This window comes from Loxodonta africana, chromosome 1, assembly GCF_030014295.1.
Source record: "Loxodonta africana isolate mLoxAfr1 chromosome 1, mLoxAfr1.hap2, whole genome shotgun sequence".
Classification (NCBI taxonomy): Eukaryota; Metazoa; Chordata; class Mammalia; order Proboscidea; family Elephantidae; genus Loxodonta; species Loxodonta africana.
The window spans coordinates 24,374,779-24,390,654 of record NC_087342.1 but is presented as its reverse complement, the minus strand read 5'-3'; the positions used below and the strand labels follow the sequence as shown (position 1 = coordinate 24,390,654).

General features: G+C 39.9%; 1 protein-coding gene across 6 annotated transcripts in view; it reads left to right on the top strand.

Moving 5' to 3' along the window:
• Positions 1-15,876, top strand: part of IL1RAP (interleukin 1 receptor accessory protein) — a 160,713-nt gene that overhangs the window by 116,058 nt on the left and 28,779 nt on the right. For all 6 annotated transcript variants that reach the window (XM_023551627.2, XM_064272283.1, XM_023551624.2 and 3 more), the window contains 3 exons: positions 7,856-8,021; positions 10,712-10,783; positions 14,139-14,265. In XM_023551627.2, coding sequence (XP_023407395.2) covers positions 7,856-8,021; positions 10,712-10,783; positions 14,139-14,265 — 365 coding nt within the window. The remainder of the gene's footprint in view (positions 1-7,855; positions 8,022-10,711; positions 10,784-14,138; positions 14,266-15,876) is intronic.

Below are 15,876 nucleotides of genomic sequence, written 5' to 3'. Positions count from 1 at the left end.
AGAAGGTTACAAGTCCAATTCAAGGCATTGGCTCCAGGGGAAGGCTTTCTCTCTGTTGGTCTGTTGGGTCTGGAGGAAGGCTTCCCCTGGTCGAGGAGCTTCTCAGGCACAACGACCCATGTCCAAAGGACACCCTCTGTTCCTGGTGCTGCTTTCTTGGTGGTATGAAGTCCCCAACTCTCTGCTTGCTTCCCTTTCTTTTTATCTCTTGAGAGATAAAAGGTGGTGCAGGCTACATCCCAGGGAAACTCCCCTTACATTGGATCTGGGAGGTGACCTAAGTGAGGGTGGTATTACAATCCCACCCTAACCCTTTCAACATAAAATTACAATTACAAAATAGAGGACAACCACAGAATGCTGGGAATCATGGCCTAACCAAGTCAATACACACTTTTTGGGGGGAACATAATTCAATCCATGACAACAAATTACCTGCTGTGTACTTCGATAGGAGCCCTCATGGTGCAGTGGTTAAGAGCTTGCCTGCTAACCAAAAGGTCAGCAGTTTGAATCCACCAGCTGCGTCTTGGAAACCCTGTGGGGCAGTTGTACTTGCCCTGTAGGGTCACTATGAGTTGAAATGAACTTGAAAGCAAGGTTTGGTTTTTTTGGTATACTTTGATAGCACCTAATTCTTATCTCACCTTTGTTACTGTAGTAATTTCATTTCTTTCTTCTGCACTAGGTAGTAAGCTCTCTTTCTTTGCTTTGAATTCTAAGCACACACACAAAACTGAGCCAATCTATAATGTACTTAGGAATTGATTATATAATTGAATGAGTTAGACTGGACTGTAAATTCCATGAGAGTAAGAGCCATTTCTGTTTTTACTGGCTGTTGTATACCCAGCTCCTAACAGTGTTTGGCTCATAGGCAGCCCTTTGTAAAAAATTGCTGTGTGAACATTGGATGACTTAGTTCTCTTCGTTGGAAGTGACTGTTATACAGAACTCTTGTGAGACTTTGTGATAAAACTTGGGGGCATTGCCTACCTTGATGACCAAATCAAAGTATGATGTGTTTTATATCAACTTAACCTTGGATACACATACTTCCATAGATAATTCACAACTATTCAACCCTTAAATCAGAGTTAAACTCATTGTACCCTTACTCTCCCTTCCCCTACCACCCTGCCACCCACCTACTCCATATCTTATATTCAGTGCACTCATCTTCTTATCATCAAATACATGCTCTGTGAGCTCTCAACTCTGTGTCTGTGTCATTGCTTCTCTCATTCATTTTTGCTCCTGCAAAACAAATGCATTGAGTACTTACCATGTGTCAAGTATTGGGGAGGCTGCCAGGTATGTAGCTACAGCCCTCATCCACTCCCCGCTGGCCCTCATAGGATCTAATTTTCTAGAGGAGGAGATAGATATGAAAACAGATCATTTTAATAAAGTAAATGAAGTGCAGAATGCTATGAGTGCACGGGGGAGTGGTTCACAATGTTTCCTGTGCCTGGGGTGTCCTTCACCCTACCCTCCTCTCCAATAGCTATTGATCCAGCAAAAATCCTTTATGATCCAGCAAAAATCTTTCTTCTCTAAGAAATTTCTTCTGGATGTTTTCTCTTTTTTTCTCCTCCTCCTGCATTTGCCTCGCACTGTATTTGGTGCAATCCTCCACCAGGCTGTTATTGCTGTGATGGTTGTTAGGTGTCGTCAAGTCAGTTTCGACTGATAGTGACCCCATGTGACAGAGAGGAACTGCCCCGTAGGTTTTCTAGGCTGTAACCTTTATGGGGCAGATTGTCAAGTCTTCCTCTTGTGGAGCTGCTGAGAGGGTTTGAACCACCAACCCTGTAAACACACTCTAAAAACTATAGTACCTGTAGGTTAGGCACTGTCTTTTTCATTTTGTCCCCTCCCACAGTCCTTTACATGTTGTGGGTTGATTGAATGGAAATACTTGTCCTTATTTAGTCATGACTTCCCCTATCTGCACACCCACCTCCCCACACAATTCATTTCCTCTTGAGGCTCTCAAAGTCATTTCTTGTGCTCTTCTTTCCTATACTTTGTGGTGGGTCATCTTGACAACCATTGCGTGGCTGAAAAAGTTGCTGTCCTGCTTAACTTCTCTCTTTAGAATTCAGAATGAGGAACTGATGGGTCCACTAGAGGGATGGCTTGTCTTCTAGTCAGATAAGTGTTTACTTCCCAGTGGAAATTCACCTATTGTTAGCTCATTCCTTGTGTTTGGAAACATGTTTCTTATCTTTGTCCAAATATTTGTTCACATTTGTTTTCTTCTGGATTCTCAATGAATTATTTTAAAATCATTATCCAATTTGCAGGATTGATTTCCAGGAATATTTTATTATATTTAAAAATAAAATATGTGTCTCAGTTGCCTGTACTAAAGAGTCTAGAGATGGAGAAGCTTATAAGAAATAAAATAATACTGAGAAGGCAAACCAAAGAGAGAGCCATCTAGACCAAAGATGATGGCCATTTATAGTTTGACAGTGCCTTAAACTAACACCATCACATACATACACGCTTGGACCTCTGACCCTAGAGGACAGAGCAGAACCGCCCCATAGGGTTTCCAAGGAGTGCCTGATGGATTCCAACTGCTGACCTTTTGGTTAGCAGCTATAGCACTTAACCACTAGATCCCCAGGGTTTCCATACATACACACTTAGAATGTATGGAAACCCTGGGGATCTAGTGGTTAAGTGTAAAATATTTCTTTCATTTTGTTTTCTAAAATGCTGTAGGCCTAATGGCTTAGAAGCAGCTACGAAAACTTCCTTTTAGCACATTTTTAAAGAAATGGTGTTGACAACTTAGGTCCTGATGGCTGACTTGTTCTGAGATAGATGCTCATATAGTTACTCACCAATTGCAGGGATCAGTCTCATTTAAGTGATGGAGGAATATCACACTGTAAACACTGGGATTGGGCCCATGTGTGGCATAGGTACAAGACCACTGTGGAGGGTGGGGTTAAGACCTCAAAACAAGTAGCTCTGGGTTCAAATTCCAGCTCTGACATTGCTTGGCTCTGTGACATTGGCAGTTAACTTTTCTAAAAGCCTTTGTTTTCTAATTTATAAAATGGGGATGAGGGCACAACAGACTTGAAGTTTGGAATAAGTATCTAATGAGATACTAACATCCATGTAAAGTGCATGGCTTAGTATAATGAGATACTAACATCCATGTAAAGGGCATGGCTTAGTATAATTTTTCCAGCTTCAACTCATTGCTGAGAAGTGTTCATTCTTGGTTAAGAAGTAGTGGAAAACCTTTGTTCAGCAGGTATAAGACCAGAGTTTTAGCTCTGCACTGCTATCTAAAAGAACATCTCTAACTGTCTCATTTTTTTCCGTCTGTGATAATAGAGCATATAAAGTCTCCTTTCCCTACTATAGGAATAGCTAAGCTAACAGACGAGGGAAAAATATCTTTGAACTGTTTAAATGAAAGCTGCCACAAAAATCAGATGGAGTTCTAGATATATTTCCAACTCGATTTAAACCAAATCTGACATACATTCGTTGAAGAGTGCAGGTCTTTCTGGCCTCATACTTTGTGGTATGGAAGTCCTTTGCTGACATGACAAGTGCCTGGAAGCATTGCTTGTCAAAACAGGATAAAATGCATTCAGAAAATAACTGACCTGATTGTGTATCAGCTTCCTCTAAATGATGATCTCCGTGAAACAAGAGCTCAGTGCTTTTCTTAAAAAAATGTACTTCCTGTGACAAAGAATTACAAAATGTGCCACTTAGTGTAACTGTCGTATTTCAAAACGCATGCTCCATTAATGGAAGTTAAAAAAAAAAACCTTACAAAAATGAAAGTTAAATTTGTGAATACTTGAAACGTAAATATGTGAATACTGGAAATTGAAAGTAGAAGTTAGTAATAGACTCCCAGAATTTTAAAAATCTGAACGCCCTAAGCCCTTTAGATGGATCATGGCTGAAAGCGGAGAACAACAGAAAGATGTTTACGTGTTTCTTGTTGACTATGGAAAGGCATTTGACTGTGTGGATCATAACAAATTATGGATAACATTACAAAAAATGGGAATTCCAGAACACTTAATTGTGCTCATAAGGAACCTGTACTTAGACCAAGAGGCAGTCGTTCGAACAGATCACGAGGATATTGTCTGGTTTAAAGTCAAGAAAGGTGTGCATCAGGGTTGTATCCTTTCACCACATTTATTCAATCCTTATGCTGAGAAAATAATCCAAGAAGCTGGACTATTTGAAGAAGAATGGGACATCAGGATTGGAGGAAGTCTCATTAACAACCTGCTATTTGCAGATGACACAACCTTGCTTGCTGAAAGTGAAGAGGACTTGAAGCACTTACTGATGAAAATTAAAGACTACAGCCTTCTGTATGGATTACACCTCAACATAAAGAAAACAGAAATCCTCACAACTGGACCAATAAGCAACATCATGATAAATGGAGAAAAGATTGAAGTTGTCAAGGATTTCATCTTACTTGAATCCACAATCAACGACTATGGGAACAGCAGTCAGGAAATCAAACAATGCATGGCATTGGGCAAATCTGCCACAAAAGACCTCTTTAAAGTATTGAAAAGCAAAGATGTCACTTTAAGGACTAATGTGGGCCTCCCAAGCCATGATGTTTTCAATTGCCTCATATGTATGTGAAAGCTGGACAATGAATAAGGAAGACCAAAGAACTGATGCCTTTGAATTATGGTGTTGGCAAAGAATGTTGAATATACCATGGACTGCCAGAAGAAGGAACAAATCTGTCTTATAAGAAGTACAGCCAGAATGCTCCTTAGAAGCAAGGATTGCGAGACTTCCTCTCACAAACTTCAGATGTTTTATCAGGAGGGACCAGTCCCTGAAGAAGGACATCGTGCTTAGTAAAGTGGAGGGTCATAGAAAAAGAGGGAGACCCTCAATGATATGGATTGACACAGTAGCCGAAACAATGGTCTTAAATATAGCAATGATTGAGGATGGCGCAGAACCAGGCAGTGTTTCATTCCGTTGTACATAGTGTCCCTATGAGTCGGAACTGACTCAAAGGCACCTGACAATAAAACCTCAACAAAGGGCCTTAGAGATAAACTAATCCAGATTCCTCATTTTACAGTTAAGCCATGGCAAGGATAAACAACCTGCCCAAAATTATAAGCCCAATACGTAGTACCTTAAAGATCATTGCAACTGATGTTAGTTTTATTTTTTGTATAAGAATAGCCAGATTATTGAATTGTACAAGGCCAATTAAAGTTTTTTAAATAATATTTTATTGTGTTTTCAGTGAAAGTTTACACAGCAAATTAGATTCCCATTTGGCAGTTTCTACCCAAATTGTTCAGTGACATTAATTACATTTTTCGCAATGTGTCAAAATTCTCTTTAATTGCATTCTGTTCGTGTCGTTTCCAATGCTCTAGTTTCTCCGTCCTCTTATCTTCTCTTCACTGCTTTGCTGTAATTGTTGACCTTTTGGTCTCATATAGATGGTTTTTTAATGGAGCCCTGTACTCATGGGTAATATCCCTTATTTTGTATGTCAAACTGTGATTTCTATAAAAGGTGACCTTGGGATAGTTTTGGTTCAAGATTTACAGAGTGTCACAGGGCGATAGTCTCAGCTGGTCCAGTAAGTCCAGACTTTTTAAGAATTTGAGTTCTGTATGGTGTTTTTCTCCCATTCTCTCTGGGTCCATCTGTTGTGGCCCTGACCAGAACAGTTGGTAGTGGTGGCTGGGCACCATCTAGTTCTTCTGGTAGATGAGGCTGTGGCTCATGTAGGCTGTTAGCTCTGCAGACTAGTTTCTTCTTTGAGACTTTGGTTCCCTTCTTTCTCTTTTGCTCCTAAGGAGTAGGTTAAAAGTATATATTTTTCCCATAGAAGAATGATTGATTTTTAAAAGGAAAACACAAAAAACATTTTTCTGAAAGTAAACGTTCAACATATATTTTTGTCATGTGATGTTTTCATTTTTTTCTCTATAAGAAAAAAATGAAATAATGAAACCCAATTAGTGAGACCGAGAGACCAGAAACAAGGTTCTAGCTGTCAATCCAAAATTTTTAAAAATCAACAGAGTTATGTGCAAGTTTAAGTTAGGAGCAGAAATGAGCTTTTAGCTCTTGGTGGTGCAGTGGTTTAGTGCTCGGCTGCTAACCAAAGGGTTGGCAGTTTGAACAAACCAGCCACTCCGTGGGAGAAAGAAGTGGCAGTCTGCTTCCGTAAAGATTTACGGCCTTGGAAGCCCTATGGGGCAGTTCTACTCTGTGCTATAGGGTCAGTATAAGTCAGAATCGACTCGGCGGCGATGTTTTTTTTTTTTTAAGGCTCATTAAAAACCTTTATTTTCACATTCTCGAGTCTGTTATATTCAGTTGTAAAAATGATATACAGTATAAGAGAAACACAAAAATGTTTGGAAATGCCCTGTATAGTGATTCAACAAAGTGCTCAAGAATGCCAAACTCTCCAGCGTAGCAGGGGTGGGGGTTTGGGGAGCATGGTTTCAGGGGACATCTAAGTCAGTTGGCATAATAAAATCTATTAAGAAAACGTTCTGTATCCCACTTTGGAGAGTGGCATCTGGGGTCTTAAACGCTAGCAAGTGGCCATCTAAGATGCATCAGTTGGTCTCAACCCACCTGGACCAAAGGAGAATGAAGAACACCAAGGACACAAGGTAATTATGAGCCCAAGAGACAGAAAGGGCCACATAAACCAGAGAGTACATCAGCCTGAGACCAGAAGAACTGTATGGTGCCTGGCTACAACCGATGGCTGCCCCGACAGGGAACACAGCAGAGAACCCCTGAGGGAGCAGGAGAGCAGTGGGATGCAGACCCCAAATTCTCGTAAAAAGACCAGATTTAATGGTCTGACTGAGACTAGAAGGACCCGGGTGGTCACGGCCCACAGACCTTCTGTTGGCCCAGGACAGGAACCATTCCCAAAGCCAACTCTTCAGACAGGGATTGGACTGGACAATGGGATGGAGAGGGAAGCTGGTGAGGAGTGAGCTTCTTGGATCAGGTGGACATTTGAGACTATGTTGGCCTGTTCAGTCTGTAGGGGAGATGAAAGGGTAGAGGGAAACTGGTGAGGAGTGAGCTTCTTGGATCAGGTGGACATTTGAGACTATGTTGGCATGTTCTGTCTGGAGGGGAGATGAGAGGGTAGAGGGGGTTAGAAGCTGGCGAAATGGACACAAAAAGAGAGAGTGGAGAGAGGGAACAAACAGACTGTCTCATTAGGGGCAGAGCAATTGGGAGTATGTAGCAAGTTGTATATAAGTTTTTGTGTGAGAGACTGACTTGATTTGTAAACTTTTCACTTAAAGCACAATAAAAATTAAAAAAAAAAAAAAAAGAACGCCAAACTCAGATATCTAAACGGAGGCCAGGTTTGTCAGACAGAGTGATCAGATTCCTGAATTAATACTATCAGTGAAGAAATGTATAAAAATGAAAACTAATTTTTTTTTTCTTCTAAATAGCAGTAGATGGAGTTGTTGAGGTTTCCTTAGTCATTATTTCAAAACATTAACCTGGCTTCACCGTCTGCAGGGAGTTCCCAAAATTTGAATCCTGGATCCTGAGACAGGAAGTCCGTGCTGCTGCATCCATATCTCAGTTCCCAATTTTAACTTCTCCTTTTGCAGAAAAAATGATGGCACTTGTTCTCATCATTATCTGCAGAAGCACTGTCAAATACTTGACCAAAGCAGTTCTGTGAAAACGACGGCATTGACATTTGGATGTTCCGTGCAAAATTAGAAGTGGGCGTGCATGTGTGTTTATATATTTTTTATGCATGCATCTAAACATTAAACATCTTTCCTTTTACTTTTTCTAGGGCTGTTTAAAAATTCAGGACTACAATTTTATAATTCCTGGTGGCATGAACTTGGATTTTACCTATGCCACTTATTCAGTTAGTGATAATTATACGTGTGTTGTAACGTATCCAGAAAATGGGCGGACCTTCCATCTTACCAGGACTCTGACTGTAAGGGTGGTAGGTAAGCATGATTTTTGCTAAGTGCACACAACAAAAATGCTGTAGTCTTGTTCTGGCTCTTAATAATAATTTATTACACACAAGTCTGTAAACTCTGTGAGAAAAGAAGCTTATCTTTTTGTTCACTACACAATGCATAGAGCTATCAGCAATTCCAAGTACATCGTAAGCATTCAGTAATTAGTACTTGACCAAATGAATATGTGAATGAATAAAGTAAAGGCAGTTTAGGGATTCAAAAGAGAACCAGACATACCTATGCTCAAATTATATCATTGCCATTATTTAGCAACATGACTTTGATCAAGGTCTCAGTCTCCTGGTCTATACTGTGAGACTAAGATCACCTAACTTTCAGGATAGTTGTGAATGTTAAAAACAGTACACGGATAGTGCTTGATGCAGTTCCAGGCAAACAGTAATATTATTGCCCAAAGGTGTTTTTACTTGGATTAAGGAAACTGTATCTTTCTATGTACTGAGACTGGTACAGCTAATACTGAAGGCGTTTGCTGGCAGTATTCAATGACTCAGAGCAACCCTATAGGATAGAGTAGAACTGCTCCATAGGGTTTCCAGAGAGCAGCTGGTGAATTTGAACTGCTGACCTTGTGGTTAGCAGCGGAGCTTTTAACCACTATGCCACTGGGGCACCACTGAGAAAATAGAAGTGGGAAACCAGGGTAGTGGAGAGGGCGATGCTTAGGCAGAGGGAAAGTGTTCCTATGAAACCCCACAAGCGAGAGAACTTGTGTCAGGATAGGTGACATTTAAGGGGTGTGCCCTAAATACTACTGCGCCCATGCTGTTAAATTGATAGAATATCAGAGTGAGGATACACCTTAGATATTTTGTCACACCCTATCTTTTATTAGTTGGGAATATTGAGGCCCAGAGACAGGAAGTCACCTGTTTAGAGACACGAAGTGATACTAAATCCCAGGTTTCTGACTCTCAGTTCAGAGATTTTCTACAAGCTGGTTTCTGACTCTCAGTTCAGAGATTTTCTACAAGCCTGGTCCCATATTCAACCATAAATCACAAAAGGGCTTTATCATAGTGCACATAAAATTCCAACCAAGCAATTTTATAATCAACTATCCCTTTGATAACACGTGAAAATTTTGACTTCCATGTACTCGAATGGGAGAAATTGTACATTGTTCTCTCGTTCCAAGAATGCATTGGTAACTTTCATATTCTTGTTACACATGATGTACTTTGAAAATCAAAAATATTCTTTTGACTTCATGTACTTGAATGGGAGAAACTGTACATTGTTTACTCATTCACACACTGTATTGGAAACTTCCCTATCCTTATAACACAAAGCGTACTTTGATAACATGTAAAACTCCTTTGACTTTGTGTCGAAGTACATTAAGTACTCTGTTTACTTCTGGTAGGATTGAGTAATGCTCAGTTAGAGATTAACCCAGAAGAAAAAAAAAAAGACTAAATTTAGAACTTAACATGAACGGACTTTCTAAAGTTAAATGAATACTCTAACCTTATATTCATTTTGGCAGTTGTTTTATATCAGATAATCCAAACAAACACAAATTTATCAGTGTTTGGAAAGTTGGAAACAGGCGTGCTTGGTCACCCTGATTTATAGATACAGAAATTGACGGACACAAATGGGTGCTTCTTACCCAGCGTTCAAGGGATACAAGTTCATTCTGTAAAGCTGCAAATTACTGAGTACTCTTTTTTTTTTTCTATATATCACTAAAACAACTATCACTGGTAGATGCTTTATATACGTTATTTAATTTAATCTTCAGAATGACCCTGTGAGGTGAGTTTATCCTCATTTTAGAGTTGGGAAATATTGACAGTTCAAAGACTAATTAAAACCCAGGGTTATGTGGTAAGTATGTGCCAAATCTGAATTCGAACCCTGATCGTTAGATCTTTAACATCTACACTCTCAAGCACTACCCTAAAAAGCCCCTTCAGGGTATCTTCTTTCGACTTAGGATGATAGACTGCTTAAACAGTCAACTGATAACTAAGCGTCAGATGTGCTGACACATGCTGGCTTCAGAACTGTGATTTTGCAAATATTCCATTCACTTATTCATTTATTTAATATTTAATACTTACTTATATAACCAGGTTCCTTACTACACACCCTGGGCATGTTGAGGAGAAATATATATATATATGTATATGTATATGTATATATATATGTATGTATGTATGTGTGTATTTATAGAGAGAGTTTCCAAGGAGCGGCTGGTAGATTCAAACTGCAAATTTTTGGTTAGCAGCCGAGCTTTGTGTGTGTGTATGTGTGTGTGTGTATGAATGAATCAGTTATACATACATATCTTAATCAGTTGCTTCATATATATGTATATGAAACATGATTAAGACATGAAAGCAATTTATTATGTAGTATGAGAAGTTTATCTCATGTAAACTTTGGAGAGCAAGAACACAGGTTAAACATTCTATCCTGAAACATGGAGTATACTCAGTATACTATGTTCCTTTGTTTTAAATTGAATGAAGTACTGCAGTTGAGTATGTTTTGGACTATGGGCCCACTTTAGAAGAATTGACAAACTCTGCCAGGAAGTTGGGTAAGACCTCAAAGAAGAGCAGATGTTTGAAGTGGGTCATGAGGGATAAAGGCTACATAATTTAACAACATCTCCCCTTGTTCTTTCCTTTCTGTCATAGGCTCACCAGTAGATGCATTGCCCCCCCAGATCCATTCACCTGATGATATCGTAATCTATGAGAAAGAACCAGGTAAGTACAGCTGTGCCTGTGTCAGCTCTGGATTTCAGTTAGCTTCTCTTAGTGAACAGAATGTCACTAAAGTTACCACAAAAGTATGGAGGATTAGTATAAAGAAAAACTTGAAGCTGAAACGTTGTCAGAAACCAAGGCACCTGGGGGATCAGCCTCTTCATCACTTTTGTGGGCAGCTCATGGAATCTGTTTCTCTCCCTGCATCTTCTTCCTTCTCCCTTTGCTCAGGATCCTCTGCTCATTAGTGATTTCTGCTTGATGCAAACTCCAGCTTGCACAGAGCTTTAGGTTTGCTATGGTTGCAGTGTGAACACAGGGCACCCTTTCAGCTTCTCCTCCGCTATGCAGGTGGTAGGGGATGAAGTTTGGAGACAGAAATATGACTATAATAGGGGAAGACTGATAGAATTAGTACAACCTGATTCAGAACTCGGTTGAATTTTTTCCGTGGCTTGCTGGCTCTCCTTTTAGTTGTCATTAAGCTTTCATTCTAGGCACAAATCCCTTGTAACTCATTGAATAAGGGACACTTTGTTATTCTGACTCAAAGCCTTCCATGGTTAAGTTGAAAACCATAGAAAAATGTTATGTTTTCTATATTAGGTCCTTTATAATAAATGCACTCCAATCCCAGTTAGGGGTGTAAAAGAGCATTTGTTTAAAATGTCTAAAGATAATAGAGGCAGTGATCATAATAGGTAGAGAACAACACCGCCAAAAATAATAATAATAATAAGATGTTTATAAATAGCGAGCTGCCCTGAAAAAGAACAGAGAATACCCTAAGCTTTTACCAACCCCAAATGCACAGAATTTTCTAGAATTAGCAGTGGCTTTGTATAGTACTGGAGCCCTGGTGGCACGGTGCTTAAAGCATTGTTAATGTAAAGGTCAGCGGTTTGAACCAACCAGCTGCTCCACGGGAGAAAGATGTAGCAGGCTGCTTCTGTAAAGATGTAGAGCTTTGGAAACCCTATGGGGCAGTTCTACTCTGTTCTGCAAGGTCACTATGAGTCAATGAGTCAGAATCTACTAGATGGCAATGGGTTTGTTTTTTTTTTGGTTTTGGTTTTGTGTAGTACTAGGAACACTTCCTGCTGCCAGGGCAAACCCTTACTAATCACCTGAATACGTTTCATCTAGTCATACTGTTATGGTTACAAAAACATTCCTAAATTCATGCCCATTTGCTCTTCCTTGGTGATATGTTGATGTAGAAAATTGGAGGGACACCCTTCAGCCGAAGATGAGCCAGGCCCATAAAACAAAATGAGATTAAAAGGGCACATCGGCCCAGGGCCAAGGACGAGAAGGCAGGAGGGGACAGGAAAGCTGGTAACGGGGAACCCAAGGTTGAGAAGGGGAGAGTGTCAACATGTCATGGGGTTAGCAGCCAATGTCACAATACAACGTGTCTATTAATTGTTTAATGAGAAACTGATTTGCCCTGTGAACCTTCATCTAAAGAACAATAAATTTTTTAAAAAAAATAAAATAAAAAATGGAGGGGAAAAACATGAGAAGTGTGCACTGGGAGGGATGCTAGCATCTGAACATGTAGACAAACCTGAGTTCAGAATAGTGTGACCATATAATTTAGCTTCTAAACCTGGATACTTTTTGAGAGCAAAAACAGGCAACATTATTAATTAGTCAGAAAAGCAGGGATAAAACAGATTGTCCTGAGCAAACCATGATGTAAGGTCAGTCTAGGTCAAATCGTGGCCTGGCGCTTATTAACAAATCGACCTAGGAATGCCATTAAAAATCTTTAAGATTTGGTTTTCTCATCTGTCAAACATGGCTTTTAAAAATTCCTTATAGTGTTTTGTTCAGATTAAACAAGATCATAAACAGGTATAAATATTTAGCACAGTGACTTGTACAAAATTCTCATTGTGTTGCTGTTGTCATTGCTGCTGCTGCTGTTGGTGTTATTATTATTTTGTGCCTAGGGATTTTCTTAACCTAATGTTTCATCTCAGAAGGATAGGATTGAATTTTCTACGTGTAAATTTTCTTTAAATTTATTGAATGTACCCCAATAGCTTTAGCATTTCAAGACAAGATCTGTTCTGCCAATCCTTTTAGTGATGGCAGTGCCACGTCTTCCCTGAGCCAAGAACCAAAGATCTGGAGAACGTTTCCTTAGTGACTCTCGTTGGTAAAACCAAACCAGTTGCCGTCAAGTCGATTCTGACACATAGTGACCCTATAGGACAGAGTAGAACTGCCCCATAGGGTTTCCAAGGAACAGCTGTTGGATTCAAACCTCGACCTTTCCGTTAGCAACCGTAGCTCGCCAAAGCTCTTAACCACTGCACCACCAGGGCTCCTTTTGTTGTAAGGTAAATAAAAAAGGAGAGGAGCAGTCCAAGGAGGTTTAAGGCTAAAAAAGACATTGTCAGAGCTAATTTAAACAGATACTGTCATTTTAGAACATATATAAAAAACCAAACCCATTGCCATTGAGTCAATTCCAACTCATAGCAACCCTATGAGACAGAGGAGAAGTGCTCCATAGGGTTTCCAAGGAATGCCTGGTGGATTCAAACTGCTGACCTTTTGGTTAGCAGCCAAGCTCGTAACCACTGGTGCCATCAGGGCCCCACAATACATATAATAGATTGTATTAAAAGATGGCATCGCTTACATGAAATATCTAGTGTAGACAAGTGTACAGAGACGACAGTTTACTTTTTTTTTTTTTTTTACTAGGGGCAGGCGGAGGGAGGGGAAAAGAAGGACTCACTGCTTAGGGGACACTGAGATTCTGTTAAGGGTGGTGGGGAAATTATGAAACCTATAATGTTGGCTAATGGAAAGGTTGGCAATTTGAACACACTAGCCACTCTGTGGGAGAAAGATGTGGCAACCTGGTTCCGTAAACCCTGGTTCCGACCCAGCCTTGGAAACCTTATAGGGCAGTTCTGCTGTGTCCTCAATGGCCACTATGAGTTGGAATCGACTCAACGGCAGTGGTTTTTTGTTTTTCTTTTAAGTAATGGTTGACAACACGATCAACATAATTAATGTCGTTGAATGTGCTTGTAAAGAATGTTGAAATGGAAAATCACTTGTTACATATATATTTACCGCAATTTAAATAATAAAAAAAAGGTGGTCATTCTGGTAATTTTATAGAAATTGGTGGTTTTTTTCTTTGGTTTGTTTATTTTGGAATGAAGTATGGTACATTAACTTATGGTAGTCTATTTGAGAATTATTCATAAGCAGGGTTTTGCCTACACATAACTTTCATGGCTTCTAATTAGGCACAGAGTAAACCAATATAGCTATATGAAGGTTACACATTGATGGATTAACATCCTTTCCCTGCTTGTTTTTTCAGGAGAGGAACTTCTCCTTCCCTGTAAAGTCTTTTTTACTTTCCTGATGGACTCTCACAATGAGATTTGGTGGACCATTGATGGGAAAAAGCCTGAGGACACCAATATGAACATAACGGTCAGCGAAAGGTATCATGGGGCAGGGAAGGGAGACGCTAAACTTTGTCCCTCAATAGAATGCCATAAAACAAAAATTCTAATTTTTGCCTATCATTAACAAATATCGGCAAAATTCTTCAAGTCTTTAGCGGTGGCATCTGAAAGCAGGATTACTGGATTTGTAATCTAAGGGCCAGAGTTAGCCTGCTGACTGTTGACATATTGAATTAGAATATCTTGAGGCTAGGTGTCTTTATTGAAGTCTGTCTAGAGGTGAGGGTTGCCTACTGTCCTAAGCCCAGCCAGATTTACCCATTCATGATACCCACTTGGAAGGAGATAAAATGCAAACCGTATATAAATGAAAAGGTCACCATTATAGGTCTGTGAATGCCGTGAACATCCGTGAATGCGGCTGTCTTCACTTTCTCAATTCTGGAGTTTGGGCCTATGTGTTTGTGCCTCAGAGACAGCTGTTAGTGTCCTGTTTGGGAATGAGCGTGTGTTTTCCATCTTCCTCCTCTTTTAAGTCATGTAGCATGCATGCCACATTTAAAACGAATAGTTTGTTAATATTGATTAAATACGTAGATGCTCTTTAGATTTTATTTTAGAAGAGGATACGTAGTAATAGAGCTCACTCTTAAAATAACAACCCTAGCTCAGTTTATTCCTAAATATTCCCAGATTTTTTTTTTTTTTTTTTTTTGAAAGGGGTTAGCAGGGAGGAAAGAGTGGGACTTTGGAGGAGAAACATTACTTTGTGAATGAAATACATCCTTTCCAAAGAACAGTTATTTCAGTGCAACAAATAATAAAAATCAGCAGCTGATCAACTACATGAGAAAGTAGGTCCAAGACCTTAAGGCTTATTACCAAGGGGCTTGAGCTTCTAGAATCCAAAAGATATGCCTCTCCTAGTAATAAGCTCAGACTCACGCAGTCATTGTAAAAGGCCAGTTTCGCATCAGTTACTGTGCAGGGTACTCAGTCCCTAAACGTTGTTTTCTTAGGAGTCAGTGCCAACTCATGGCAACCCCATCATGTGTGCAGAGTAGAACAGCTCCATAGAGTTTTTAAGGCTGAGACCTTTTGGAAGTGGATTGCCTGGCCTGTCTTCCAAGGCACCTCTGGGTGGGTTCAGACTGCCAACTTTCAGTCAAGCACTTAACCATTTGCTCCCATACCCATCCCCACTCCCCACCTAGGAACTTCCAGTCCCCTAGCTAGGTAGAGCTTGTATCTAGAGAAGTAAAAAGAGTTAAACAGACGTATCAATATAATACAATAAATGCAGTGAGTAGGAAGCATTGAATTTTAAGAGAGGATTTAATAAGGGATCCCAATCAGTTTTAGGGAAGTAACAGATGTCTCTCCAGTGAACCCCATTGCTGTCGAGTTGATTCTAACTCATAGCGACCCTACAGGACAGAGGAGAACTGCCCCATAGGGTTTCTAAGGAGCAGCTGGTAGATTTGAACTGCTGACCTTTTGGTTAACAGCCTGAACTCTTAACCACTGCTCCACCAGGCCTCCTCTAGTACTTAAATCTAGATTTGAAAGATAAGTAGAAACGAGCTAGATAAAATGGGAAGGATGTCCCTGGCGAAGGGGACAGCATGTGTCCAGACATGGAAGTTA